At 47.8% G+C, this 27,547-nt stretch overlaps 2 protein-coding genes across 7 annotated transcripts in view; both read right to left on the reverse strand.

Annotated features, from left to right (window-relative positions):
* The window catches only part of si:ch211-286b4.4 (zonadhesin), a 52,535-nt gene extending 28,419 nt beyond the window's left edge, over window positions 1-24,116 (reverse strand). For all 6 annotated transcript variants that reach the window (XR_008415732.1, XM_053873847.1, XM_053873845.1 and 3 more), the window contains exons 1-43: window positions 24,015-24,116; window positions 23,808-23,944; window positions 22,655-22,879; window positions 22,340-22,481; window positions 22,128-22,251; window positions 21,718-21,909; window positions 21,512-21,649; window positions 20,243-20,425; window positions 19,990-20,184; window positions 19,731-19,879; window positions 19,506-19,674; window positions 19,300-19,434; window positions 19,017-19,169; window positions 17,943-18,144; window positions 16,908-17,048; window positions 16,669-16,854; window positions 16,427-16,498; window positions 16,234-16,360; window positions 16,039-16,172; window positions 14,954-15,145; window positions 14,728-14,877; window positions 13,503-13,682; window positions 13,220-13,336; window positions 11,935-12,084; window positions 11,680-11,832; window positions 11,183-11,398; window positions 11,010-11,114; window positions 10,735-10,879; window positions 8,889-9,100; window positions 8,610-8,828; window positions 8,413-8,522; window positions 7,460-7,613; window positions 6,454-6,553; window positions 6,185-6,348; window positions 5,885-6,118; window positions 5,599-5,783; window positions 5,379-5,499; window positions 3,721-3,871; window positions 3,468-3,607; window positions 3,212-3,358; window positions 2,873-2,995; window positions 2,440-2,595; window positions 22-138 (exon numbers count right to left, since the gene is read on the reverse strand). Coding sequence is in view for 5 of the 6 variants with exons in the window: in XM_053873847.1 (XP_053729822.1) it covers window positions 22-138; window positions 2,440-2,595; window positions 2,873-2,995; window positions 3,212-3,358; window positions 3,468-3,607; window positions 3,721-3,871; window positions 5,379-5,499; window positions 5,599-5,783; window positions 5,885-6,118; window positions 6,185-6,348; window positions 6,454-6,553; window positions 7,460-7,613; window positions 8,413-8,522; window positions 8,610-8,828; window positions 8,889-9,100; window positions 10,735-10,879; window positions 11,010-11,114; window positions 11,183-11,398; window positions 11,680-11,832; window positions 11,935-12,084; window positions 13,220-13,336; window positions 13,503-13,682; window positions 14,728-14,877; window positions 14,954-15,145; window positions 16,039-16,172; window positions 16,234-16,360; window positions 16,427-16,498; window positions 16,669-16,854; window positions 16,908-17,048; window positions 17,943-18,144; window positions 19,017-19,169; window positions 19,300-19,434; window positions 19,506-19,674; window positions 19,731-19,879; window positions 19,990-20,184; window positions 20,243-20,425; window positions 21,512-21,649; window positions 21,718-21,909; window positions 22,128-22,251; window positions 22,340-22,481; window positions 22,655-22,879; window positions 23,808-23,944; window positions 24,015-24,115 (6,646 nt within the window). In the remaining variant the exon portion in view is untranslated. The remainder of the gene's footprint in view (window positions 1-21; window positions 139-2,439; window positions 2,596-2,872; window positions 2,996-3,211; window positions 3,359-3,467; window positions 3,608-3,720; window positions 3,872-5,378; window positions 5,500-5,598; window positions 5,784-5,884; window positions 6,119-6,184; window positions 6,349-6,453; window positions 6,554-7,459; window positions 7,614-8,412; window positions 8,523-8,609; window positions 8,829-8,888; window positions 9,101-10,734; window positions 10,880-11,009; window positions 11,115-11,182; window positions 11,399-11,679; window positions 11,833-11,934; window positions 12,085-13,219; window positions 13,337-13,502; window positions 13,683-14,727; window positions 14,878-14,953; window positions 15,146-16,038; window positions 16,173-16,233; window positions 16,361-16,426; window positions 16,499-16,668; window positions 16,855-16,907; window positions 17,049-17,942; window positions 18,145-19,016; window positions 19,170-19,299; window positions 19,435-19,505; window positions 19,675-19,730; window positions 19,880-19,989; window positions 20,185-20,242; window positions 20,426-21,511; window positions 21,650-21,717; window positions 21,910-22,127; window positions 22,252-22,339; window positions 22,482-22,654; window positions 22,880-23,807; window positions 23,945-24,014) is intronic.
* A 194-nt stretch (window positions 24,117-24,310) lies between these two features.
* On the reverse strand, window positions 24,311-27,109 carry LOC128763476 (multiple epidermal growth factor-like domains protein 10). Its single transcript, XM_053872260.1, has 8 exons — window positions 27,088-27,109; window positions 25,921-26,096; window positions 25,750-25,855; window positions 25,446-25,682; window positions 25,277-25,378; window positions 24,729-24,920; window positions 24,385-24,495; window positions 24,311-24,330 (listed from the first exon to the last, which is right to left on the reverse strand). The coding sequence occupies exons 1-8, from the start codon at window positions 27,107-27,109 to the stop codon at window positions 24,311-24,313; spliced, it is 966 nt and encodes a 321-aa protein (XP_053728235.1).
* Window positions 27,110-27,547: the final 438 nt, after the last annotated feature.

A 27,547-nucleotide genomic window follows, 5' to 3' on the forward strand; every position in this document is an offset into this window, starting at 1 on the left:
GCTCAAATGTACTCAAAATACCTGCTGGACATGTGCCACAGGTGGCTTCACCGAAGGACGACTGAAAGGTTCCAGGGCGACAGATGACGGGCTCAGCGCTGCCCGAGGGGCAGGCATATCCGGGATCACACCGGAATCCTGCGGCAGATATGGAGTATGAAGCATATTCCCTGTCCGAACATGTTGCAGTCAACCTCTTCCAGCAACATGTTACTGAAGCAATGAGGAGGAAAACAACTGTGAATGGAGGGCTTCTGTTCAGGAATCCTCTGGGAGGTAAAGTGAAGAGAAGGCAGGCTCAGCAGCAGGTGCCCCGGCACCGAAGGCGATGAGCCGCTGTCTATTTACGGCTTTTGGGCCACTTCTGGCTATAGTTAGCTAAACCTCCCGATTTTTTCTAAAAGTTGAAAAGGGGACACAAATACCAGTCTTTATCCTGCAGGACGACTGGGACAGATAAGGCAGTGTGTCATCAGCATAGCATGTCTTGAGACCGTTTGCTGAAACGATGCCCCCATAAAAAGTACATTTAATTGGTTATGAAAGTCTTTTTTTTTTGTTGCAATGTTACATTTAATTGCCGTTCATGGACTTGTTCCAGTACCACAGTGACACCGACGAAGCCAGGGAACCACTGAAGAGGAACAGAGGTCTGGTGATCTGAACGGAGATGACTGACCCAGTCATGGAGTCTCGCAGCACACTTGGTGATGGGAGTCGCCAGTGCGCCAAGTTGGACATCATGAGCTGTCAGAGCAGGCGCTTAGGCTCCATCTAATGCCAGCAGGGTTTTATGAATGAGCACTCACAACAGGCTTGTTAACGCCACTCTGCAGCCAGACTGAGACCACCCAGCTCAAAGACTGAGCGCCGCCGTAGCTCCTTGCTTCCTGTGGCAATAAAACTGTGCAATTCATCCCTGTAAACGTTCAGTGGAAGATTGTTTTGGCATATTCATTTGCTTCATCTCATTCTGTTTTTAACCTGCTTTAGTTTTGCACATTGTACATAGCCAGCTCCCGTACTCTCCTGCATCTTTTAAAGGAGTATTTACCATTTTTCTATTCTGCATTTTTTATATTTCATGTTGCTGTCGTACACAGAGCATGTTAACAACGTAATTTCCCTGGGGATTAATGTTTGTATTATGATTTTAATTTTACGTTTTTGTGATTTTGATATTCATGACAACAGCAGTGGGCATTTCCTGAGCTCCGTCCTCTGCTCCATCACCCTGATCCATCATCCTGCCGCTAATAACCGCACAAGTCCTCACTTCTGACTGTTGGAGCCACTTTCCGCACATCCAATCATTGAACTTGACTCCTGTCAGACTCCTGATAGTGATTCTCGTCTCCTCTCTCCTCTCCTCACCTGCTCCAAACTCACCCAGCCTCTGTCCTCTGCCTAAACTCCTACATCCTTTCAACCCAGTTTCCAGTAATCCAGTAAAATCTGTGGCTGGTACTTGTATTATTCTGGGGTCCAATACTACTGTAAAAACATGGGCAACATTACAGACACGATTCTGTCTCCCTGTCATCGTAGATGTTTCCTTGTGTGCAGAGTTTTAGATGTATTTCAGCTTCTAAATACAGTTTCTCTTTTTTTTGTAATATTGTTAAAAATAGAAGTTAGAACATGATTTTTTTTTGTTTCAATCTAATGATTTTGAATTCAATCGCAATTGATCACATTTTAATATGTGATCCCCAAATGTCCAAATTTAATTTAAAGAGTTTATATGTGATTAATATATTATTTGCCACAATTATTGACTTGTTTTATTATGCTTACAGTAGTGATTCATGAAACAGTGTCCCTTTTTTTTCTGCGCTGGGAGGCGCTCTGTGCTCAAAGGTCTTGAACAACCATTTCAATGAAACCTGACCAGCAGCACCACCTACTGAGCTCTAAAAGTAAGGTCACTGTTTCATGAAGCCTCATCTGCCCATCACTAACTTACAAATGAGGCTTCATGAAACTTATCTTTCGAGCTCAGTAGGTGAAGCTGTTGGTTTGAAAATGAGGAGCAGCTTCCATTGAAGTGATGGTTCAAATCCAAATATTTGTCTGAGAATGAGGACACTGTTTCATGAAGCCTCATCTGCCCATCACTAACTTACAGATGAGGCTTCATGAAACTTATCTTTCGAGCTCAGTAGGTGGAGCTGTTGGTTTGAAAATGAGGAGCAGATTTCATTGACGTGGTGGTTCAAATCCAAAGATTTGCCAGAGAATGAGGACACTGTTTCATGAAGCCTTATCAGTCCATCATTTCTTATTGGTGAAAAGGCTTCTCCTGATTCGCTGGAGCGAAAGCTTTCACTCACTGCGGGTCTTCGAGGGCCCTGCTCTGAACCATGTCATGCTGCGGCGTGTTAAATGCCTAACATTAAGGGGAAAGTGTGGAGTGAAAGAGCAGTTCATCCTCTGTACCTGGCTGACGTCCAGATGCTGACCCCTGTCCACAGAACCACCCGGCGGGACAGAGGTGGTCGACAGACGTCTGAGCCCAGGAGGGACAGTAGAAACCTGGGTAACAAGGTCTACAATCCTCCTCTGACTCAGCTCCCTGCTTCCCCTGAAATGTGCCTCGACAAGAGAAACAAACAAAGCTTAAGTGTCACGCCCGTATTCCTGCCACGGAGACAAACAAACCGTATTCATCCGGAACGCACCATTAATTTGATTTCCAATCTGACGGACCTGACAAGGTTATTGGGCTGCTAACACATTTTACAGCATTATGTCATGATGCCTTGCCTCTAAAACGCTATAAGTGTCACCCTTCAATTCTTCAGGGAAAACGGAGGCGTGCACATTCATTTTCATTTGTCTCTGACGCCCCACAGCCGATGCTGTTTGGTACCTGGAGGACAAGGGCTCGGCTTTTCACTCCCTCCAGGGCAAAAGTGGCCTGCAGGACAGACGTCGCCATGATAGCGACCCAGGGTAGGAACACCAGAGTTGGAAGATGGACAAGTGCCGTCAACTGAAACAGAGACTTTTAAGTTCCTTTTTGTCTGATAAAAAACACACACAGACATTTAAATGACAAACAACCCCTTGAAAGAAGGTGATTTTCAATGGCAAGTGTATCCAGGATGCAGCTCAATTTTCTTTTTTTTTATTTATGAGACTGATAAGATGGAGATCTGGAAACCCTCAGTGCAGGATGCAACCTCAGGCTGAAGTCTGACTTCTCTACCTGAGATATTCCATAACGGAGTGGCTGTTGGGGAGCCAACAGTGCAGAAAAAGCCAGGCTTGCAGGGTCCAGATGGTGAGGACAGGCCATCCTCAGCACAATAATGACCAGGTAAACAAAGCTGACAAGCCTCTAAATTCACAGCACCTGAAAAACACACATCAGTGAAGCATAAACCACATTAACATCCTTCTATTTCATCATCTGAGCGGCCAATTGCTCCAGTCACTGAGTCGGAATATGAAAGATGAGTCACCAGCGACGGAGCTGAAGGTGCCAGCGGGGCAGGGGACCATGTAGCTGGTACCCTGGGGACAGTACCATCCTGCAGCACATCTGCCTCCGGTTGCTCCGTCTCCAGGTTGTGAGGACAACGACCTGAGGAGGCAAAGGTAACTAAAGCAGAGCGGGAGGGGTCGGATGAGGAGGGGGTCGGGGGCAAAGCAGGGAGGGAGATTTAGGCACAATTTGTTTGTGACGCAAACACTTTGAAGTACTGGTCAGTTTACCCAGGAGAGCAGGCTCCAGTTGGAGCAGCCAGTCCAAATGAGGCGCAGTAGCTGCCCGGGGGACACGGTTCGCACCCTGAGATGCTGGATAACCCCATCTGCCCACTGAAGGTGCCAGCTGGGCACGGAAAAGCCACAGCAGACTCTGCTCCTGCGAACCAATAGCATGCGATGCACGCAGATGGTCAGGGAGGCAACATTAGACAGCGCTTTGTAAAGACACTCAGCTTTATGATGACACTCTGTAACGCTCATTTGCAGCAGTGAAAATCAATTTATTCACACAACAACTTGGTTGGCAGCACAAAGACAACGACACAGGGTTTCGATGTTGTTTGCAGAAAGTAATGAACCTCCATTTACAACAAACACACCGTAATTGAAGTGTTTGTTTGCTCTCCTCCTACAAAATGCTTCAATTGAATATTGCACACAAAAACATACTCACAAGCTTCATTGAAACTGTTCACTGGGAGGTGTGGCTTAAATGTAATGACAGCAAATCCGTCTGACGACTTTAGAGGCGGACAAAAGCCCAGTGGAAACAAAAATATATATTTTCAATGGACATGAAACAGAGAGTGTTCATAGTATCTGGAACCAGGGAGCAATGGCCCACAATAACAAGCAGCAGAAGTTATTTTCAGGCAGAAACCTGAACAGAATCCCTGGGTGGCCTGTCATTTGCTGAGTCTTCTGAAGACAAGAGGGAGGAGGACGACTGACATTTTACGATTTGACAAGTCACTGATCAATTGTCTGTATTAGTCCTCGTGAGAGCCGTCTGAAGGTGTGTGTGACTCCAACTAGAAGAAAAATAAATAAATTAAAGTGTCATGATTCCGCTTTTATTTTGGTCCCTTGAGTCCTGTTTTGCTTTTTAAGAGCACCTGGAGTCTAGCAACGTGTGCCAGATCGTCTCCTTTGTTCCCTGTGGTAAATTGGTTCTTCTTGTTTGTTCTCTGTCTGTGCTCTAGTTTGCTCATTTTGACTACACTCTCTGAAACCCTGGTGCCTGAGTTAGAGTTTAGTTCCTTCCTCTGTTGCCGCGTGTTTCCTGGTTTGTTCTGTGATTTTACTATTTCTGTTCATTGTGTATTTGTCTCTCTGTTTACAGATTTAAGTTTGTCTGACTCTCCCGGTTCGGTGACACTCTCTGGACTCGTACTCTTGCTTGAAAGTTGGCATTTTTGATTGACTTCCTAGGTCCTGTCAATCTGTGTTGCATACTGTAATGCTCATATTTAGAAATGAGTTGACTTTCTCATCCGCTCTCTTCATTATATTTACCCATCAATTTTCAGACAGGTGGCCCTTTCACTGACACCCTGGAGGAACTATTAAATCCTAAAGAAATATTGACAGGATTGTATGCAATCTATCTATTAAGAATCCAATAGTTACAAAAACTAGTCCTGGAACATGTTTGTAATTTATCAGAGGATTGAAATAAACATTCATAACTGAACGCGGAAGAGACTGTTTCCTTGCAGTTTGTCATGGACTGGCTATTGGGTTAAATAGGTAAATCACCTGCTATAGAACGAAAACAATGAGCTCAGATTTGACAACCATGGGTGCAAAACCCCAGTCATTTCCCCCTTGTTGGATGAATGTAATATGACTGTAGATTTATTCAAGTGTGAGACCTGCCCTACCTGGTGGGCAGTAGTGGCCTTTGGGACACAGCGTGGGCTGCTGAGTTCCAGACAGACGGCTGGTGTCCGAGCCAGCTGACCCGTCGCAGTAAAACCCTGCAGGGCAGCGGAGACACTCTTCCTATAGAGGGGTGATAACAGATATATCTGTGGTACTATTGAAAGTAAGACGTCCAGATAACCTGATGTTTTGTACATATGTTTATGTAATACGTTGTACCTGGCCCGGTGAGTTCTGGTAGGTCCCCGGTGGGCAGGGCACCTGCTGGGATGATCCAGCGGGACACATATTTCCAGCTGAGCAGGCTACTGAAGCAGTGCTTCCATCACCACCACCGGGACAGAAAGAGCCAGCTGGGCAGACTTGAGAAGGGAAAGGGAGCCCTCTACTGAAACACAAGTGTCCTGAAACCAGACAACAAAAAGCATGGTTTCCCTCGCAACAGTAGATCTAACTGAAGCTTTATTTTCATATGAGTCGCAGTAGCATGTGAATGAGTGCTGACCTGGGGGGCATGGGAGGCAATCGGAGGGAATGCTGTTTCCTGTGGTGTTGCTGTAATACCCTTCGGGGCACGGCAGTGGAGAGGAAGAGCCCTGGGGACAGTAGTGACCTTCAGGACAACTGTCACCTGTCTCCCCGTCACTGGGTGTGGGCGACCAGGCCCCAGAGAGGCAGTAATAACCAGCGCCGCACGCTCCTGAAGCAGCACTCAGCCCAGGGGACGCGCAGAATAAACCTGAGGAGGGAAAACTAATAAATATATATATATGCACATGTCACAGCCCGTCGGCGATGGCGTCACCTGGCGGGCAGCGTAAACAGTCCAGAGGCGTCGCCTTCTGAGTGCCGGGGTTGATGAATCCAGCTGGACACGGATGCTGGTGTTTGGACCTGGTTCCGGCCGGACAGTAATGACCCACTGGACACTCGTCAAGTGAGCCATTAACACCACCAGGACAGTAAAATCTGTCCGGACAGAATGAACGGCATCATTTAGTTTGGGCTGTTTCCCGCTGCATTGTAAGACTTTCGGTGTGAAAATGAAGAGGAGGATGTGCTGAGCGTCTTTACCCCGGGGGACAGGTGCTGCAGCTCGGCTGGCCAGCCTGCGCGCTGACGGCTCCCGCGGGACACGGCTGAGGAGCCGGGGAAGCTTCTGGACAGTAATGACCTAGTCACGGGAAGATCACAGTGACACTCGGCCGGGATTAGCACCGCATCTGCTCATGTTTAATCCTGCTTTTGTTTACCTCTCCAGTCGTTCATCTGAATCCTGACCTTGATTAACAGCTGCCTCTCGGCTTTGAAACGCCTCCTTCTGCTTATTTGTTTACTTTAAAAATGGCTGAGAAGGTTCCTTAAGTGGTCCATCGATTCACTGGAGTGTCTGTCTTTTGTGTGGTCGAAATTATTCGAGATATTCATTGTGTAAAGGGCACCCTCCTATATAGGTGTGTGTGTGTGTAAGAGTGTATGTATATGTATATGTGCATACATATGTTTTCTTTGTTGTGGTTTATGTTCATGCACTTGATTTCAGGGAGTAGGAAGAAGAGCAGCGTTGTGGGTCTGGGGGACAAGCAGGGACAAGGCAGTGAGGTGCAAGTGCACAGGTCCGCCACAGGGGGGAGGCGACAGTGTGGGTTGCTTTGAGCCAGATAAAAAAATGTCAGCAAAGTGGCTGCACCGACTGTGGACGACAACTTGACTTAGTCTGTGTTTGTTCCGTAATGCAGGTAAGCAGTCGGTTTGTGAGTGATGGATGGAGGGGGTCAGTGAAGCGGGGAGCTTGGCCGTTGGGACAGTATGTGTGAATATCAAACTTCTGTAAGTAGCGGTGGCGCGCTGATGGCTAAGTTACATCATCACACGCGGTGGAGGATCCACTGTGTTGCTTGAGAATTTCTTGTGGGACCTGTATATTTATGATATTTCTCTGAAAAGATGTCACAATGTTTTGTTGTTTGCGGACGACAACTTGACTTAGCCTGTGTTTGTTCCATATTGGAGAGGCATGTATTTAAACACAACAACGTCCCGGTGACGATCCGGGTGCGTAACAGAATGCTGTCCACACCTTTGGGACATGGTCCTCCATGACCGTCTTCTCCGGGAGGATCGGGGCGGCTTGCACCCTCCAGACAGAAGAAACCTGCCCTGCACTTCCCCGTCGGCGCCAGAAGGGCCACTGCATCACAATAGTAACCAGGGAAACATGGCTGGCATTGGTCCTGGAAGTAAACATGAGAAGAGACTGAGAGAATGTGGCACACGAGACGAGCCTGTATGTGGCGTGGAAATACTGATGCTGTTGTTAACAGGCGGAGAGAAACAAGCTCCACTGTGGTGCAAATCCAAAGAGACATGCAGTTTAGCAGTTGTTGGAGACAAGCCCATGGAACCACCTGGCACACTGACTGCACCGATGTATCCTTAGTCATCAAAATGGGAGAAATTGAACCCAAAAAAGAAGCTTTCAGCTGCTGTTTGATAATATGTCTGCATTTTTTTTCCAGATTTAGGAAAGCTACTTCATTTTTCAGGCCGCCCAGAAATTTCGCCCTCATCACATGACTTTAACAAACAGACTTCAGCCAGTCTTCTATCCTCACTGCAACATTAGTCACTGGGACAAGGTCAGCACTAGTGTTGAGACCTCCAAACCTGAGACCAAGTGCAAGACTTCAAGAGCTAGTCATGACCAAGACCAATGGGGGGGCAGGGGGACACAAAAACTGATGGTACGTGTTTGCTCTTATTAAAAGCACGACTCTGCATGTAGAAACTTGGAGAATCACCAGGTGTTGCATATTAATTGAGGGTAAACAAGCCAATGGAGGCAAATCCCTTCTTGCTACATGAAAGACTCCCTTGATCATTGCACAGTTTTTATCATCGTTCAAACAGGTTCCCATGTCTGAGGCACCTTTCTGCAGATGAATATCCCGTCATTTGCACCACACTTGTTCAGTAAAATGGCTGCTTTACTCAGAACATGTGCACAAACAAGTACTTCTGAGTGAAGCTAACCTTTGAGGCTAATTTGGTGAGATTGGAGAACGTTCCGCGAGGACAAGGTAAGGGATGGGCCGTGGCCTCGGGACAATAATGACCAGCAGGACATGGTCCTCCCTGCTCTGCTGAGAGACGAAACAAACAAACAAAAGGTTTGTGTCATAGCTCCGTCATGGATCAACATGACTCATCATGGAAGTGTCGTCCCTCACCTGCTGCCACAGCCTGTGGACGTGGCGAAGAGTTTCCACCTGAGCAGTAATATCCTGCCTGGCATGGTCCAGTGACGGCTGTGGCATTTCTGGAAGAGCAGTAATGGCCGCCGTCACAGCGCCTGCACTCCGAGACAGAGGAGTACCCGCGGTCAGGCCCATAAGTTCCCTCCGGACAGCTTTTGGGGTCCAGCCCAGTGCCTTCAGGACAGAAGAACCCTGCGTGGAAACAGATGGAAATGAAGAAGGGTTTGTGATTGTTGAGAAGCATCCACACACCTGCAGGACACAGGTAGAAGGATCTGCTCCGGCAGTGCCAGCCGGCCATGCAGGGCTCACACCGGGTGGCATGTGTCACGACCGTGTACGTCCCCGGCTGGCACGGCAGTGGCTCAACACTTCCTTCAGGGCAGTAGTGACCCTCAGGGCAGGGTCCTCCAGTCACTCCATCAGTTGGGGTCGAAGATGAAGCCCCACTTAGACAGTAGTATCTGGGTACGCAAAAACAGAAAGTTGAGTGTTTTGTTCACATCACTTTTTCACTATTTTCTTTTTCATTTATTTTAAGAGTTAACAATATGAGTTTTGTTGAGTTCATTTTTGGTTTTATTTTTTGTTGTTTACCAGATGATTGACAATAAAAAAGGCGAAATCCTCGCCTTCTAATGAAAGTATAACATACCACCGTATCCCGCAGGGAAGAATGAGACATGACACACATTTCTGAATGAAATTGGGCTGAAAAATGGAATCATTTTATCCCGTAGCTGCTGGAAAACAGGGCACTTTTGATCTTCCCAACTGACCTATTTCAGCGCACACACGCTAGCTACTGTACATCAACACCGAGTGACACACAGGAAGAAAACAATCCTGGATGCAGATGGTGAGTCAGGTCACTCCTAAAATTCAATCATTTGTTCCTTGTCCCATTCCATGACTCCAAATCTGTCCATAACTTTCCAAGTTATTTTGAACACAGGTGAAAACATTTGCTCCTGGTGAGGTAGTGACAGACACAGAATGGAAAGTTAATAAATATTCATGTAAATAAATAATCACTAATCGAGCAACCCAGACGTGCTTTCAATTTAATGATCTAAAATAAACAGAAACAGAATTTAATAAATATGATATATACTATACCATCCGTCATATTATTTTTTTATTCATGATATTAATACTACATGTGTTATAGTAAATGACCAATTACTACTAAAGCGTAGTATATACAAGATATACAGTAGATAATAAAACTACATGCTTGTGTGAGTCAACATTGTTAAACATGCAAAAGTGATAATGTGTTAAAGCATAATGCCATCTGCTACACAATTATGAGGCAACGACGCGTAAAAGATGAAGATATATTTTGCATTCAATTTGTAATTATCGTGTACATCTACACATGAAAAAGTAATTATGTGATATGGCAGCGGTTGCAAAGTGCTTCTCTGGGTGGGTCACATCAATAAATAGGACGTTTATCTAAGGCGAGCCGTGGTGTGAGGGTCACGATAATTTGTTTTTCATTTTATCTTCAGTCCTCATTTGACTGATAAAGATAGTTGGCAAGTCCTTCACAGCACACTGGCTGGCAAAATAAGGTTAATTCAGATATTAATCTTCGACAATTTGTTTTGTTTTGTCCAGAAGTGAGGCCTTCAGAGTTGCTCCCTCCATGTTAAATGCCGGGGCGAGAAGCTCACTCCTGTGGAGAGTTTCCCGAGACAAGGTGCAGCTCTCCAGTCGGGATCAAGTCTGCGGCCAAGGCACTTTGTTTTGAGACAGCGTCTCACATCTTTCATGCACATTAAAAGCCTCAAAGTGCCCAAAGTTCCGACACCACTGCCAGTCTCAGTGGCTGCTTCTCGATTCCAGACCTCGAGGAGATCGACTCTGTTGATGGAGCTACGGACTGGAGGGCGAAAACAGCACATTTTGAGTGCTTTAAGGGTCAATAAAAAGCCACTGATTTCATCTGATTTCAGCCTGTAACAATCCATATATTAGCCCACTGTTCTATAAGCCGCAGGGCTCAGACCACAAGAAAAAAGTAGCATCTTATAGTCCGGACATTACGGTAGATGACGATACTTTGGAAGGCTACGAAAGAGGCATTCACCCTCCATGACAGGGGCCGGTCGGCGAAGCTGAGCCACGAGAGTCACAGAAGTGTCCCCCCGGACAGGGTTTACACTGCTCTTCACCACGCAGGCCGGAGCTGTTGGACCAGCTTCCCTCAGGACAGGCCTCAGGAGCCAGGGCTCCTTTGAGAAGAGAGAAAATTACAATTAGATTTCAACAAACATGGCAACGTTGAAAACAGAGGGCTGATTCTGCTGTGAAGGATCAGGTGGAGGAGGCTGTGGAAACCATGGAAAGAAGAAGAGGAAGAACCTGTGGGGCAAAAATGTCCCGCCGGACACAGTGACCCTGTGATCTCATCCAGTGGCGTGGGAGAGGATGAACCAGTTCGGCACCAGTATCCGGCATGACATGCCCCTGTTGGGTGGAAGAGCGGCATCACAGTGGCGTAAATAACAGAGTTGAGTATCACGACGTTTTCTGACCTGCTGGCTGCGTGAGCCCTGCAGAAGGACAGAACTCTCCCCTGGAGCACAGCAAGCAGTCGGCCATGCTCTCTGATCCCTCTAGCGGGTTGAACGTGCCTTTAGGGCAGGGGTGCAGTTTTGGTGCCGATGTGCCGAGCGGACAGTAGTGTCCAGAGGGGCACGGCTTCGGCAGAGAGACATTGCTCTGACTCGTCATCGAATCGCAGGAAAAGCCTGAAAAATAAGACACAAAAACACCTCTTCAATAAGATGAAGCATCACAGCATGTTGACAAAATAGTAGTGACGGGCTGATGAGGCTTCATGAAACAGTGTCGTCATTCTCAGAGCTCAGTAGGAGGCACTGTTGGTTTAAAAATGAGGGGAGGTTTCATTGAAATGGTTTGTCTAATCCAAAGAGCTTTGAGCAGACAGTGCCATCTAGTGGGCTCTGAAAATGGCGACACTGTTTCATGAAGTCTCATCACTATGAAACAGCATGAGGAAGTTCCTCACCTGCCCAGCAGAGGGAGCAGGATTCTTGACGTTCTCTGTCCTGGTAAGTCCCTGGTGGACAAGGCCTCGGAGAGGAAGCACCCTGCGGGCAGAAATGCCCGACCGGACAAGGTAAAGCTGTAGCTAATGACTGACCCGAGGGGCACCAGTATCCTGGAGAACGATATGATTCACTCCGCTATAAATAAGCATGGTGCGAGGAAAATAACAAACATAAAGCAGGAATGATTCATCACATTATGGAAGCGCACTGACCAACACTGCAGGGGCCAGTCGGGGCCCTGAGTCCCGGCTCTCCACAGTAGAACCCCGCCGTACACCGTCGACAGCCAGCCTCACCGGTGAGACCTGCCACCGGGGAAAAGGTTCCTGCTGGACACAGCTCAGGCTCCCCGGAGCCTTCAACTGTTGGGATGAGTGGGAAGACCTTCATTCAGTTATTTATTGCTCATACCCCAGAGGAGAGGGATTCTGCTGCTTTAAGGCAGCGCCGAGTGAGGTGTGCCCCCGCCCCCTCCCACGCAGGTCAGGGAATATCGGCAGACTAACACAAATAGATGCACAGTGAGTCACTACCAAGCCCATGGGCAATTGAAGGTAGCCGCTGCTTCTTAGTCAGAAGAGCACCTTTTCTCTGGCCTGACTCATTTACATAGGCCGGAGGAAGAGAATAGCTGTCGCTCCATTTCATTTCTGTGGCGGTTAAAAGAACCGCCCAAACGGAAATTAGACAAATTAAATTTCATCTGTGGCTGCAGCCCTTGAGTCCAGCTTGGTAACGTCGAATACAGTACACAACAAGGGAGGCTGTTCACGCCGACATCATACATGACAGTTAGGCCAGAAGACTCGCGCTCTCAACCAGGGCTCTAACCTTGTGCCCTCACACTTGTTCCTGGTGTACACACATTTACGCTCCATTGTTGTTGCCACACGCCACGGTGTGAAAGGTTTCAGGGTTATGCTGGACTTGTGTTGCATTTCCAAAGAGATATTTAAACCAGATATGTAAGAAAACAATCTCCAGATTGGCTCAAACTGTATTGGAAATAAAACAAGTAGTAGCTGAGTGACAGTTACCAGCCAAAGTCACTTTGAACGGGTCACAATTGACAATGTTCTCAGTCCTAATGTGAGATACTTGGACGATTTTAAGCATCACCATAAAAAACAACTTTGCCAGCCCACCTTCAAGGATCAATCTGGGGAATTAAAGTTTGAATTTCAAAGGTGTGCCGCACCCGAGACGGAAGACTTTTATTTTAGGATGATTTGAAACAGAGACAAACCGTTTTATGTCACTATCAACTTGAAAATGAAGAGGTTCAAGACAGAGTGAACCTGGCCTCCTCTGCCGCACCATAAAAATAGCAACTCAGTGTCATTGCCAAAGCTCTGAATGTCAATGAGGTGACACCTGCGGGGGAGTGGGGTGGGGAGACCGAGGGAACCAAAGTATTGTCTATCCGAACATCAGCGTTCACATGCCGACGGTGTGGCCTGGCGAACTGTCATGTATGAACAGACTTCTGTGTCTCACCACAGAATGTTCCAGGTGGGCAGATGTTTCCCGTGTCACCGTCAGTGGGTCTGGCGTCGGTGGCTCCACCTGCGCAGTAGAAGCCGGCGGAGCAGGGACCCGTGGGCAAAGCCAAACCTGGGTGAAGAAGGTCCAGGCTTTTAATAATTAGCATGATTTATTAGTTGTTTGCACAGTTTTAACAACCATTTTTGTGTATTTTAGGGTTTTTTGGCACCAAAATAGGCAGGAAAATTCTCATTGACAATTGACCTGCATCCCTTGTTGACACGTGAGAATCTACCTGAGATGTTACAGAAGGCTCCAGGGGGACATGGAAGGGGCTCAGAGCTGCCTGATGGGCAGTAGAAACCAGCTTGACAGCGCCCTCCGGTGGAAGTAGCTGGGCATAGACAGTTGGCATTTGTGTAGTTGTCCAGGTCGAAGGGCTGCGAGTTCCATGCAGCAGAAACGCAGAACCAACCTGAGAGGGAGCCGTGGAGAAAGATTCAAAGATCAGATGATTAAAAAAAGAAAACAATTTGAATGAAGAAAAATGCAATATAAATTCACTCCATGATGGATTAAAGTTGAGAGAGTTACTCGCCCACTCTGCCATAGAAATATATATATTTGTTTGTTTGGATGAGCCGTGTGACTCGATGAGGTACAGCAACATAAAGTAAACCACTCCCCCTCCTCCTCCTCCTCCTCCTCCTCCCTCTCCTCCTCCGCTTCAGTCGTCTGACAGAACCTTTAAAGGACCACATTTGTCTGAATCTAGAAAGAGAATTGCTCAGCAGCTCTAAAGTCACTCACACTAAAAGTGCAGCAGAGCTGATGCCTGCAGCGCGACCACATAGATTTGTCAAAAAAAAAAGCAGGAGAAATGGAGATGAATTTTACTGACAGCCTCAAAGTAGAAATGAGTCATGCGTCAGCAGAATGTCGGGTAAGCAGAAGAAGTCTTCATTTGAGTGACTGCTTGTCTATATTTATATTCAATGTGTTGCGCAGGAAAGAGGACGGCTGTGACAGTGCTGTCGAGCGCAGCATTGTAAATTTGCTTCGGAGCTTTGGTTCATCTTGACAGAGAGACACCTCCTCACTACCTGTCAAGATTATGAACCACGTTTTGAAAAAAAATAATCTGGTGAGATAAAACCTGTTTAAAATGGCAGCAAAAATGAACACTGAAAAAAGCTGTGAGTTATTTGAGGCTGGTCCAAAACATCTACTGCCTGTCCTCATCATGGCTCCAATCGTCCATACCCAGCCCTGTGTGGCGCGGGACGCTACCACTGGAGACGCTGACCTTGAGCTGTTAAGCTCCTTGTCATCTGTAAAGAATAAATATGACGTGATTTGAAAGTGCTCCGGACAAATTCTTCCAGACCACTCTGCTACCATTTCCAGGCCCCAGGAGACAAATAGACTGTCAGGCAGCGAAAAGTTCTGACAGTGAGAAATGACTAGTGGTGGTTGTGATGGTATGGTACGCTGCAGTAAACAAGCACACTTCCACTGACCGCCCTTGCATTTGCCAGACGCTCTAGTCAGCCTCTCCTTCTCACAGTAGTGGCCCGGAGGACATGGCAGGCAGCTGTCTAGACTTTGAGTCATGGGCTCGGGGTTGTAGTAGCCTCGAGGACAGGGATACTGGGAGGCGTGCCGAGTACCTGAGACGGTGACACATAGCTGGGTTAAACAGAGCTGAAGACCGAAGGATTAAAAGCCGTGGAAAATATTCCTTGCCATCAGGGCAATAGAATCCCGGTGGGCAGGGAAACTCCATGAAACTCTGTGTTTTCTCTGGACAGTAGTACCCAGCAGGGCAGCGCTGACACACGGCGTGGCCTGTGCGGTTGGCGAAGGAACCAGCTGGGCAGGGAATTGGACTTAAAGTGCCTTCCGGGCAGTAGTGAGCAGGCGGGCAGACGTCAGAACCTGAAGAATAGATGATGTCACTCACCAAGAGTTGCAATCCAGCCAATTTGATTGAGTTGTCGTGAAACAAAAATGTTCATGAGTCGTCGCTCATGTCGCCAATATATACGTTCTCAACTCTTCTCGACAATATCTGCTTGAAAGAAGAGCTTAAAATTTCTTATCGACCAAGCTGGCATCTGTTCAGAGTCTGCATATTTACAGGCATATGTACCATGCCAGTTCCCCTGTAGGCTTGAGATCTTCCACATGTATATGGATTAACCATGGATAACACTCTATTTATGATCACGCGCCATCTTGAATGATCTTGTCCGGTCAGGGACATCAAACTCACGGCACAAGACTTCTTTCCAGACCAACTGTTTCTTCTGAAAATAAGTGAGCCTCCCAGGACATGAAGGTTCCTTTGGCCTGCTGTTTGGAGCAGTGAGGGTGAATCCTTCATGTTTATATTGACAGCATCTAGGTGACATATGAAGTATGGTGTTGTTTTTCTTTTGGTTTGTTTTTTTTAAACGCAATATGAAGCATATTTTTCAAGAATGATATGAAAATTCTAATATTAAGCCATGACTTGCTGAGACTGTTGACTGACAGTTGAGTATCGATTGGTTAAAGGCACTCAATTTGCGACTAGTGATGGACAGGTGAGGCTTCATGAAACAGTGTCCTTTGTGTTAGAGCTCAGTAGGTGGCGCTGTGGTTGAAAAAGGTTTCACTGAAATGCTTGTTCAAATCCAAAGATGTTTTAACCTAATGGGTGCAGAAAATGGGAACACTGTTTCATGAAGCCTCATCAGCCCATCACTATTTATGATCCATGCAAGTTGCTCCGTCTTTAATAGACCCCGCTCGTGCTTTTGCAACTGAGGTCTATGAAGGCGTGTTACCTGTTGCTGAGGAGTCTCCACCCGGGCAGTAGAATCCCGCCACACACGTTCCAGTGGGGGAGGTTAAGCCCCACCCACTGCAGAACATCCCACCGGGGCACGAGCTGCAACCTGATGAATCTGTGAGATGAAGGCTGAACAAGAATCCAGTCAGGCTGCGTAGGAATGTGAATGATGGGGATCCTCTCCGCCCACCTGTGTGAGGACGTCCCCGGGGGACAAGGAACGGGGAGACCTGTTCCCTCCGGACAGTACTTTCCTCTCGGACACGCTCCTCCAACTCCTGTGCTGAAGTTTCCGTCTGGACGCAGAAAGTTCACACCTAGGGAAGTCAGAAGGTCACCAATGTGGGCGTGATGATATTGTTGGTCGTGTGCCGCTGGAGAACCTGCTGTGCAGTAGTAGCCAGCTTGACAAGGTCCTGTGGGCTCGAAGAGACCCCAGTCCTCACAGTAGAAACCTGGTGGAGAACAGCAACACACTTGATGGTGTAATTCTACCAACCCTGCTCAGATTTGCTGATATGAGATGTGTTTATTTATGATGTTAACTCCATATATACCAGCATACAGTCTGCGTAAACTCACAGGAGACCTGTCACGACAGGCCAACCTTTGACAATGCTCTCACCTGCTGGACACATGAGGCATTGCTCCACCTGACTCAGCCCTATCTGAGGGCTGTATGTTCCAGGAGGACACGGTAGGATGGCCTCAACACCCCCTCCGAGACAGAAGTGCCCGGCGGGGCAGGGTCTGACCCCCTCTCCGGACAAACAGTAGGTTCCCGGGGGGCAGTCAGCGCACGCCTCCGCCCCTGTAGATGGAGAGATCAGAACCTACTGTCCTGTTGTGCAGAGGAAAACTCACCAGTCGAGTTGGAGAAAGTGCCATCGGGACAAACTCTCGGGGAGGAGGAGCCCTTTGAACAGTAATGTCCAACAGGACAAATATTCCCCGCCACACCATCTGAGGGAGTCGGAGTTCTGGCGCCTTGGATACAGAAAAACCCTGAAGAAAAAGACAGAATTTTCAATAAATGTTTGTAACTCAAGGACGATCAACCAGTTATTTCTGAGAAGTATTGAAGACTGAAAACCTTCAAGTTCTGCTCAAGACTCACTGAATAAAAGCAGTGCCATTTCAACTCTGCAGTTTGTTTGAAAGCCATCAAAGAGAAGCCAATAAGACACTCGCATTGTCTGTGACCAATATGTCTAAACATTTGTGACATAACCTAGACATTTCTTTAAAACAATGTCTGTAAAATGATGGTAGAAATGAACGTTTTGTTTACATATTTCAGACAAACACTCTTCTCAGTGTAATCGAGCATATTTATTTACCTCTGCTTATGACACTCAACGAGGCAGTAGCATGTTGTAAAAATTGTTTTGGTCATGAAGTATGAAGCAAGAGAAAAGTGTTTTTTCGCTGCCTGTTCCTCTTAAGGTAAACTGATTTAAAAACCGAGGCGATTCCCGTCACTTTACCTTTAAGTTGGGAAGAAGAAAACAACGGTTTTCCCTTTCTATTGTGTATTATGAGGTGGTAAGGTCCAGATCTACTAAGTCTGACAACCAGACGGTTCAAATAATCACTTCAAATTCAAAGTGTAGGATCTATGTTTTTCAATGCAATTTAGCTCTTCAAACTTCAACAGTTTTCAACCTTAAAACACACCCTATTGTGCAATGAGTATGAGTCCGATACAGTTTTGTCTTTTCAATAATGGACAGAAAACTACAGCTTCTGCTGGATGTTTGTCTCTACATCAGCACCAGCCCAAACATTCTAATGGCTGTGCTGCTTGCTGCCTCCCTTTCCACAGTCATGGCTCCCTGTCAACCAGGCACAAGTGGAATCAGAGAGCAGATCCAGGCTTCATCATCTTCATGTTCCCACCTGCATCACATACACCAGAGGGTCCAGTGAGTCCGGCGCCGCTGCAGTAGCGTCCAGGCGGGCACTTCTGGCAGTAGGTCAGGTTGTGCGCTCCAGCAGTGCCGCTCCAGGTCCCCGGGGGGCACGGGTGCTGATGGGGAAACTTGGTCCCTCTTGGGCAAACATATCCTGCGGGGCAGACACCACCAGAGGCCACATCCACCTGTGGACATATGGAGCTCATCACGATATGTCAGTTAGGGTTTCAGCTGTCACGTATCTGACACACACACTCACAGGGACACACAGCAAACAACCAAGCCACAAAAACTACGCTTTTCACTGGAAAAACTTTTTTATTTTAGCTGGTAACCAGCTTGAACCATTTCAAAGAACATTGGGGTGAAACATCAAAGAGATATGAGAATGACTGGAGATGCTAAAGGACTGTTGCGACGGCCAATCGCATGTTATTTCCTGCTTTTTGTGAAATATAAATATGTGTTGCCATATTGGATTTTTATTTATTTACTTTTCATGCGGCCAGTTTTCATTGCACACCACAATTACCATAGAAGTTTTGTGATGGCCGGCTTTAATGTGTCTGTTGAATGAATGAAAAATTGACATATTTGAGTAAAACTTTCAGGAAATGTTGAGTAGGTGACATGGAACAAATTTTGAAAATGTGTCGTGAAAATGTTCTGCGTTCTGATCTTCTGAGTGACTCTCATTCGTCTCTGTGTGAAGCGTGTGCTCTGGTGAGACTCTGCTAGTATTACATTAACGTGTACTCTCACTTCGTATAATGGCTGTAGAACATGTGTCGCACCATTTTGTCACACAGACAAACCCATCTGCTGGACAACATGTCCTCAGCCCCGTGAAACGCTCCCTCTACCTCCTGATAATTTTATACAACCTTTTAACGCATCCTTTTTTTCCTCTAAATATTTGAGCCGTGAGTCCTTGAATCCTGATTTGGGATATATTGAGGAATCAAAAATAAAAAGTGAAAAGCAGTTTAGAATCAAACTCTCGACAGAGAGTTAGAAAACAAGTAAATCATTGACAGAAAAGTGATGAGCATCTTACTGGGGTGGGAGTAGACGCCCCAGCAGTGCAGTAGTGTCCCGCCTCACACAAGCCTTGAGGTGCGGAAAGTCCCGCTCCGTTGCAGAACCATCCCGCCTCACACTGTCTGCAACGTTGCACATCGTCCCCACCTGACTGGTCGAGGTACGAGCCCTAGACGTGGACATGCCTCGGTCAGAATCTCAAAATCAGGACAAGCAACCTGACACCCGAAACATGTTGGAGTTTTGGGGGCGCCTACTTTCTGGACACGTCTTTGTGAAACCAAACCTACGATACTGACCGGAGGACAAGGGTGAGCCACAGAAGTCCCGGGAGGACAGTAATGTCCAGGTGGGCAGAGCGGTGGGAGAGACCAGCCGGTCCTGTTGCACAGTCTGCCTCTGAGGCACCCCACGCAAGACTGTGTACCCCGACTCTATGTGGAGAAAAAGGCGCCCCATGAACATCTCTGCAGTCCGATGCAATGTCACAACATGTGAAACCTACTGATTGGAAGGTGCCAAGTGGACATGGTTCGGCTCTGACGGCTCCACCCAGAGAATAATGACCTTCGCCTGCCTCAAACTGAACCGGAGAAGACGCCCCACCTGAGCAGTAGAACCCAGGAGAGCACGGACCTGAGGGTGCCGTGTTACCTGACCCTAAACAGTAGAAGCTGGAAGAGAAACATGTCAGGATTCATCACCTCATTGAGGGACGGTGTAAACGCACCCAGGTGGACACGGGGTGCAGTCCTGTGGCTGTGTGAGGCCCGTGTTGTTGCTGAAGGAGCCGGGAGGGCACGGAAATGGAGCGGAGGAGGCTGGAGGACAGTAGCTTCCCGCAGGACACAAACCTCCAGTCGAGCCATCGATGGGAGTCTGCGAGCCGGAGCAGACCAATGAGAGATGTTGGTCATATACACTCAGTCAGGAGCATCAATTAGACGACGCATTACACGTGGCGACTCAAGCGGCAAATCATTTCTTACAGCTGACGTGGCTCCCTCTCTGCAGTAGAAGCGCTGCTGACAGTCTCCCGATGGTCCAGTGAGTCCCACACCTGAGCAGTACCGGCCTCCTCCACAGGGGGTGCATTCTGACTGGTCACTGAGAGCGGGACGGGAGCCATACGTCCCTTCAGGACACGGATGTGGTCTTGAAGTTCCCACAGGACAGAAAAAGCCCTGACAATTCAGAGAGAATGAGGGGGACGAATGAAGGGGTCTCACACAGGAGTCCCACCTGAGGGCAGCGAGCGGGAGTGTGAACGCCCGGTCTCCCACAGTAGTGCTGTGCTGGACATGAAACACACTCCTTCCCGCTGTGGCCGACACTGATACTGCTGTAGAATCCTGCTTGACACGGGTAAGTCTGTGGGTATCCTGTGCCTGATGGGCAGTAGTGTCCGTCTGGACACACGCCAGTCTGGAGATTCAAGACCAAGAGAGGAAAGTGTGTCAGCTGCATCGCTGAGGAGACGCTCAGCATCACAGCAGAAAGGTAGAGTATGTGGGTAGAAGAGCAAGGCTGCACAGCAAAACTCTCTCCTCAGATGCAACCAGTCCTGTTCCTTTAAGATCAGCAAACTCACCAGGCCGTGGATAGAACAGACAGGAGTGTCATATAAGGGGACAGTTTGTTATAGTTGGCAGCATGAGTTACCTAACAGGCTTCAGCAGTCAGCCACACATTTGTTGTTGGATTCCTCTGATATACACCCAGAGGAATAATCGGCATTTGTGCTATTCGTCCACTCTGGTGACCACCTGAGTTTTAGCCCTGTTATGCTCAACGTTCCGTACAGATCTGGATACGTCTCCACAAATCTTACTGAAACGGACCAAATGGAGCAGTTCCACCCCAAACCATCGGGGGCAGTGTTGCTGTTACTCCCCGATACGTAGCTGTAATGAGACACAACGTTGGAAACTCTCCATCCTCCAGTGGTGATATATTTAACGGCCTCACCAACCACCGCCTCCTGTAACGCTGTCTCTGTTTCCTCTTCTGTGCAAGAGCTACATGTAGTGAAGGGCTGGTGAGGCCTCATGAAACAGTGTCCTCATTTTCTGAGCCCACTAGGTGGCAGTCTCTGCTCAAAAATCTTTGGATTTGACCAACCATTTCAATGAAATGTCATGTCTTTTTTATACCAACAGCTCCACATTACTGAGCTGTCAAAATAAGGGCACTGTTTCATGAAGCCTCATTTGCCCATGGCTTGCTACCTGATCAATGCTTCTTCCACAGTCGCCATGTTGGTTTTGGAGTTTGTTGTCTTAAACTTCTGACCAACATGAAGAACACATGTAAGCATGTGATCAGTGACGGTAAGAACTTTGGCATCAAACGGGTACAATTTCGTACGTAACGGGAGCATAACGGTGCCTTCACTCCCCCCAACCTCTAGGGGGGGCTCTGTGGTTCTCTCTCAGCGTTTGCACCATCACTCTTGCTTGCTGCGCTGCACACCCAGATGGGCCACACAGACTGGACTCAAGGAAGTCTTACAGGTCTTGTTATCGGTTGCTCCAGCGGCCGCTCAGCGTAACAGTACATCCCAGCAGGACATGGGCGACACTGCGCTACGTTTTGCAAACCAGGGCTTTCACCGTACGTACCATTGGGGCAAGGTACTGGGTTAGGATCCTACCAAGACACAGCCAAAGTGAAGTCCATTAGAACACCAATCGGGATGCCATTAATAAATGACTCACAATGCCTCCTCCAGGGCAGAAAAATCCAACGGGACAGAGGGTTGCTGAGCGCTGGGGGTCTCTGGATAAACCCTGCGAGCAGAGAAAGCCTGCAGGGCAGACCATGATGCTTCGCATTGCCTCCTCACTTGTGGTCTCATTACTGCAGTAGTAGCCCGGGAGACATGGGGAACACTCCACAGAGCCTTCGTCCTACGCAGGCGAGGACAGGAAAGATGGAAGACGGAGTGAGATGGAGGAGGGGAGCGGCTTCCACGTACATGAGGGCAGCGGCTCTAACATGATGGGCTGATTGATTTACATGAGCCTATGTGCATGTTCATGACAAGACTGACTGCTAATAGTAGCACAATCCAATGCTCATATTCAAGGACGAGGATAAAAAGGTTGCAGAGTGAAGTAGGCCTCACAGAGAAGCTCCCAGCTCCGCACACTCGGGGGTTGACAGTGGCTGAACGGGAACAAAAATAGCCTGCAGGACAAGCCGAGCAGTCCTCTGGCGTCTGGCCTCCTTTCTGCCGGCGAAAAGTGGAGCTGGTCAAAGACAGAACAGAGTTGCTGCTGCTAAATAAGACGTCTCATCTTGGAAACCACGGTGAAGATTGCGCTGAATGAAGCTCACGGTGGACAGGGCGACGGCTTCGATGTGCCTTCTCTGCAGAAGGAGCCATCAGGACAGATCAGACAATCTTCTTTCTGCCTGCTGCCCATGTGGATGCTGAAGGTGCCTGCAGGGCATGGAAACTGAGTGCCGTACGCCGTCCCTGTTGGCCCAACATCCGCAGTTATATATCCACATGGATGACTCACAGGCCTCACCTTACAGCGAGGACAAGTCTTGCGTATCGATTCCATCAACACACACAGCATCTTGCAGGAAAGAAATGCAACTTATTTAAAGGTAGTTTTAAGTCACAGCTCTGAAAGCTGACCGCACCTGCTGGACAGTAGTGGCCTGAGCTGCATCGCCCGGATGGAGATCCCGACCCCGCCAGGCAGTACCAGCCCGCTGGGCACGGCTGGCACTCGCTTTCAGATTCCAAACCGCTGTGACCACTCCAGGTGCCCATTGGACACTTGAACTGCGAGGGGAATTTCGACCCAGGTGGACAATAATGTCCCGCGAAGCAGGAGAGAGGTGGTCTCTGAGGTCCGCCTGTACCTGTTAGAAACCAATCACTTCACTCAGCTCCGAGAAATTCCTTCCTTTCTGAGACTGTGGTGGGATATGAGCTTGAGCAGAGAATGGTAGATACACAAAGGATAACAATATCATTACAGTCTTTACTATGAGAGTCTTTAGACAAATCCTTTTCTTTTTATCGAGGACAATGATGCTCCCATTATCGCCTATGGCTATAAAACTGGGTCATGATAAAGGGAAGCAAATCCAGGTTCAAGCCCAAGGATAACAATGCAGACACTAAAGGCCCATTTATGCTCAACGTTACGTACATATCAGGATACGGACAGAGCCTTCTGTCTGTGCTCAGACTTCATTTCCTCTGTATTCCTGCACCCTTACACAAAGCTTACGAATATGGACCAAACGGAGCAGTACCAGTGGAAACCATGGGGGGCAGTGTTGCTGTTATGGTACGGTGGTACTCTGTGCAGCTCCTTGAGAAGCTGCGGACTGTCAGAAGACCATATTAAGAAGCTCCAGGATGACAAAGTCTGAAACGCATGTCAGGTTTCATGTGATTTGGCCTGTTGGCCGGACAGTCCGGCATTTAAATGTTCAGTCCACCGAGAAGCAGGTGCTGTGGGAGCATCAGCTCGGTGGTCTCTGGTCATCCCACATCCAACCTATGTGTTTTTTTCTCTAACTTACCATGGCAGTTCAGAGCTTCCATAGGTTTTGGAGTTTGTTGTTGTCATAAAGTTGCGTCTCTGAGCTGCTCCCCCTGGTGGATATATTGGTGAACAGCAATACCAAGGTAATAAAGGCGTGGAAGCATGTGACCAGTGACGGTGCATGAACAGGCCTTCAGTGTAAACTGGGCAACCCTGCTTGCTTCTGTTTACCATCATCTTTTTAGGAGAAACACTGTCCAAGCAGCTGTGTGTGTCTGATTCGGCGAATGCACCTCGAAGACAGGCGTATCTGGCCGGACACATCTGACATTGTGAGCGGTGGGTGAGGTCCGTGCGATTGCTCTGCGTCCCCGCTGGACAAGCGTTTGTCGGCAAATTAGGCTTGGTTGAGCCAAGTGGACACACGAACCTGGGAAGTAAAAGCCACTGAGATCCCTTCAAAGGTGAAGGAATACCCTCCGTCCGATGACGCAACCTACCCCTGCATGCAGTCCACATCCGGAGCTTTCAGAGCCACCTGTGTGCAGGCCTTCCCTGCGTGGCACTCCCTGCAGTCTGACAGCTCATCCTGACCCTCCATGGGATTGTAGGAGCCAGGAGGACAGGGCACAGGATCGCTGGTCCCTTCTGGGCAATAGAAACCAGCTGGGCATTTCAGGCAGTCCTTGATACCTACCATGGAAAAACCTTTAGCTCTTACAAAGTGCCATTGAATTAACCACTGCAATGCATCATGGGAATGAGGAGTAATATAGTCTTCTATGGGGTCAGTAGGCTAATAGATCTTTGAAGCAACTGAAATGTCAGCGGAAATGACTGTGATTTCATTATTTCGGAGTTGTAACGCACCTATTGCTCCCTGGTGAGGGGTGAACGTCCCTTGTGGACATGTCACTTCCTCTGTTGTTCCAGCAGGACAGTATCTCCCCCGGGCACAGGGCAGGCCTGGGCCTGTAGAGCCTGTGGGGTGCAACACAGAACACAGAGGTAGACGTCACTTGGTTCACATGGCAGTGTCAGTGTGCCAGGAGACATGACCCACATTACTTCCAAGCAGAGAAAACAGATGGTTTTTACCGCATGTGAACCGCAATGTATGAACGCCACCTGCTAAATCACGTTAGTCCAATGGAGGGGCAAATGCTTTCACATTCCTTGGATCCTGAATGGCACGGTGATGACTGATGATTCACCTGCAGGACAGAAGCGTCCTTCTCTGCAACGCCTGCAGGATGCTCTACTTGTCTGACCCAGTTGCTCCCCAGCTGTACCAGGAGGACAAGGTGACCCGTGCATGGTGGCTGTGCCCTCCTCACAATAGGAGCCCAGAGGACACAAGAACTGGGAGCCAGGTTTCTCCGAGCTGCTCTCCAGACAATAAAACCCTGGAAATAGATGGTTCAGGACGAGACCACTGAGAGGACACGACATGAGTGTGTTTATAGTTTTCTCCTGAGCTGCATTGCTCCGTCTAAAACAAAACAGCAGAACATAAAAAGATCTCCGCCACATAAAATTCATATAAATACCAGCACAAAAGTAAACAGTGGGGTCAATTCAATTTCCTGCAAATAATAACAATAATAACGATGATATAAATCTCAACAGAATCTTGAATTACAGGCAGTCTGCCACAAATGGCCTCCAAACCGGACGTTTGAAGTTCAAGGCCTGTTGATCCAGTGGTTAAAAGGGGAATAACGTCACATTCTGAGTGGCACCTGTGCAATACTTCCTTTACCTGCAGGACATATGGTACAGTCAGTCAGCTTCTGCAGACCTTCCTGAGCGCCGTAAGTCCCTGCAGGACAAGGGACAGTGATTCCGCCCACACAATAGTGACCTGTAAGAGTGACCAGTGAAGTGTTCAGCTCATCGAAGGCTACCACATCGTCCAGAGAGTCACCCACCGACTGGGCAAATGGCGCAGGCCGACTCTTCCCCTGCTGACCAGGGTCTGTATGTACCCGCTCTGCACAACACAGGACTGGACCTTCGGCCTGGGAGGCTCCAGCGGGGAGTGGACGCTCCGCCACACTGCACTGAAGAGTCATTACAGCCGGTGCAGTACGTCTGGCCAGGTGAGGACGTCCAGCCTGGAGGACACAAGACTGGCTCTGACATGCCATTCTGTGGACAGTAACCTCCTGCAGAGCAGATCAGAGACCATCAGATGAAAACCTTGTATAACGCACATGGATTCAATCGCCCCACCTGCTGGACACGGAAGACACTGAACACTGCAACCAGAAGAGTAGAAGCCCGGGCCACAGTCCTGACAAACAGTTTGGTCTGAGTTGGGCTCCTTACCAGGACCACACTGCAGGCGAACAGCACAGTGGTTAGTTGTGGGCTGGGTTCAAGGGAGTTGGCTTTCACCGTCACCTTGTGGGCAAATCCAGAGGTGCAGACCGAGTCGACGGGGCAGGTGAGACACTGAAGGATTCCTTCAGGGGAGTGTTTGCCAGGAGGGCACAGAGAGAGACTGCCAGTGTCTGGCTGGCAGGAGAAACCCGCCGGACACAGCCTGCACTGGACTTTGTCCTCTGAACTGATGAGACCTGGAAAACACAGCTGAGGCCAAGAAGCCATGAAAAAGAACGTTTGTCATTGAAATATTATTGATATCAGTTTGGACACAAATCAATCTTATATCCAGTCAGTAGTGAATGTAGTGTATAGTGTATGTTATGCATAGCGGGGGACACTAGCCAAAGTAAACTGTTCATATCTCGAAATTATTATTCATTGTTCGAGGATTAACTTTTTATGTAGTACCTCTTATATTGTGCTATATTTAGTGTTACGTTTGTTTATGCCTTTTAAACTGCAACTTCATATTTATAATAGTATTTAACGATAATTTGTCCATGTTTTTCTCCGCATTATTAATATTATTGTTGTTTTCTTTTTGTGTTTTCATGTTTTTCCAACTTATTACTGTTGTTGTTGTTGCTCTTATATACAGTATATTTATGTATATATTATTAAATGTATGGAGAGTATATTTGTCCATTTTTTTGGTGTTTTTCAAACTTATTCAAAAGCAAAACAGGTGAATATTTATGTCCATAATGTGGTTTTCAGTTCTAAATATTGAACTCTGGGCAAGTTAGTTGTACTTCGTTTGAGCCATCGAAAAGTCTCCCTTCAAAAACATCTTAAAACAATGCAGAGTCATTGTGGGACAACATCACGGCGGTGTTTCACCTGGCAGTCACGGATTGTGCTTCTGCGTGTGTCGGGATTGAATGTTCCAGTTGGGCATCTCTGAGGTGCAGAGACATTTCCAGAGCAGCTAAAGACACGTGATGATGAACATTATGTATCAGCGAGTGACTGTTTTTAAAATGGGTTGTCGACTTACAAATGCCCGGCTGGACACTCCAAACACAGCTGGTGAGAGAAGTATGTTCCCGCTGGACAGAGCCCAAGGTCTGATGCTTCAGGAAGATCGGCGCTTCCTTCGGCGACGTCAAGCGAATCTACCATCCCTTTGAAGATGTGGACTTTAATCTCACGCATCGATCAAACATTATTGCCCTTACTCACCTGCGCCGAGCGCCGAGCGCATCAAATGAAGACACCCCCACAAAAATAAAGACCACAAAGTCAGCATTATTCTCCAGACACGCAATTTCAGTTCCACACAACTCAAGTGATCCGCGCGCCAGAACCCACATGACAGATTCAAGGCGTGTAATGGAGAAGCCTCCGTCGGGGGAAAGTGAAACAAGAACACGAAATGCGATTCCCAGGTGATTGCTTTGGCTCATAATGGTTCACTGATGTTCTGTAACCGAACCTTTCACTTTCATAATGCATGAGTACGTGCTGCAGCTAACCTAGAAATATCTGTCTGTGACGGAATTCAATTATTTAAATGGCCTGAACAATGCTGTTGGAGGTTAGATGGAGAGGAATATGTCGCTCTCATCTGTGCTTCCATACGACGTTGGAAAACATAAGATTGTTCTCTTTACTCATGTCCCAGCACATTCTCACTCCTAAA

Source organism: Synchiropus splendidus, chromosome 8 (genome assembly GCF_027744825.2).
Source record: "Synchiropus splendidus isolate RoL2022-P1 chromosome 8, RoL_Sspl_1.0, whole genome shotgun sequence".
In the NCBI taxonomy this organism is placed as follows: Eukaryota; Metazoa; Chordata; class Actinopteri; order Syngnathiformes; family Callionymidae; genus Synchiropus; species Synchiropus splendidus.

What these genes read in the sequence shown, in the direction of transcription:
- LOC128763476 (XM_053872260.1), bottom strand. Translation starts at nt 27,109, where the DNA reads ATGCGCTCGGCGCTCGGCGCAG. An exon ending in GTGTCTTCCGTGTCCAGCAG is followed by an intron (nt 25,683 to 25,749) that starts GTGGGGCGATTG and finishes TCTGCTCTGCAG; the next exon opens with GAGGTTACTGTCCACAGAAT. An exon ending in AGGACGCTTCTGTCCTGCAG is followed by an intron (nt 24,496 to 24,728) that starts GTGAATCATCAG and finishes TGCACCCCACAG; the next exon opens with GCTCTACAGGCCCAGGCCTG.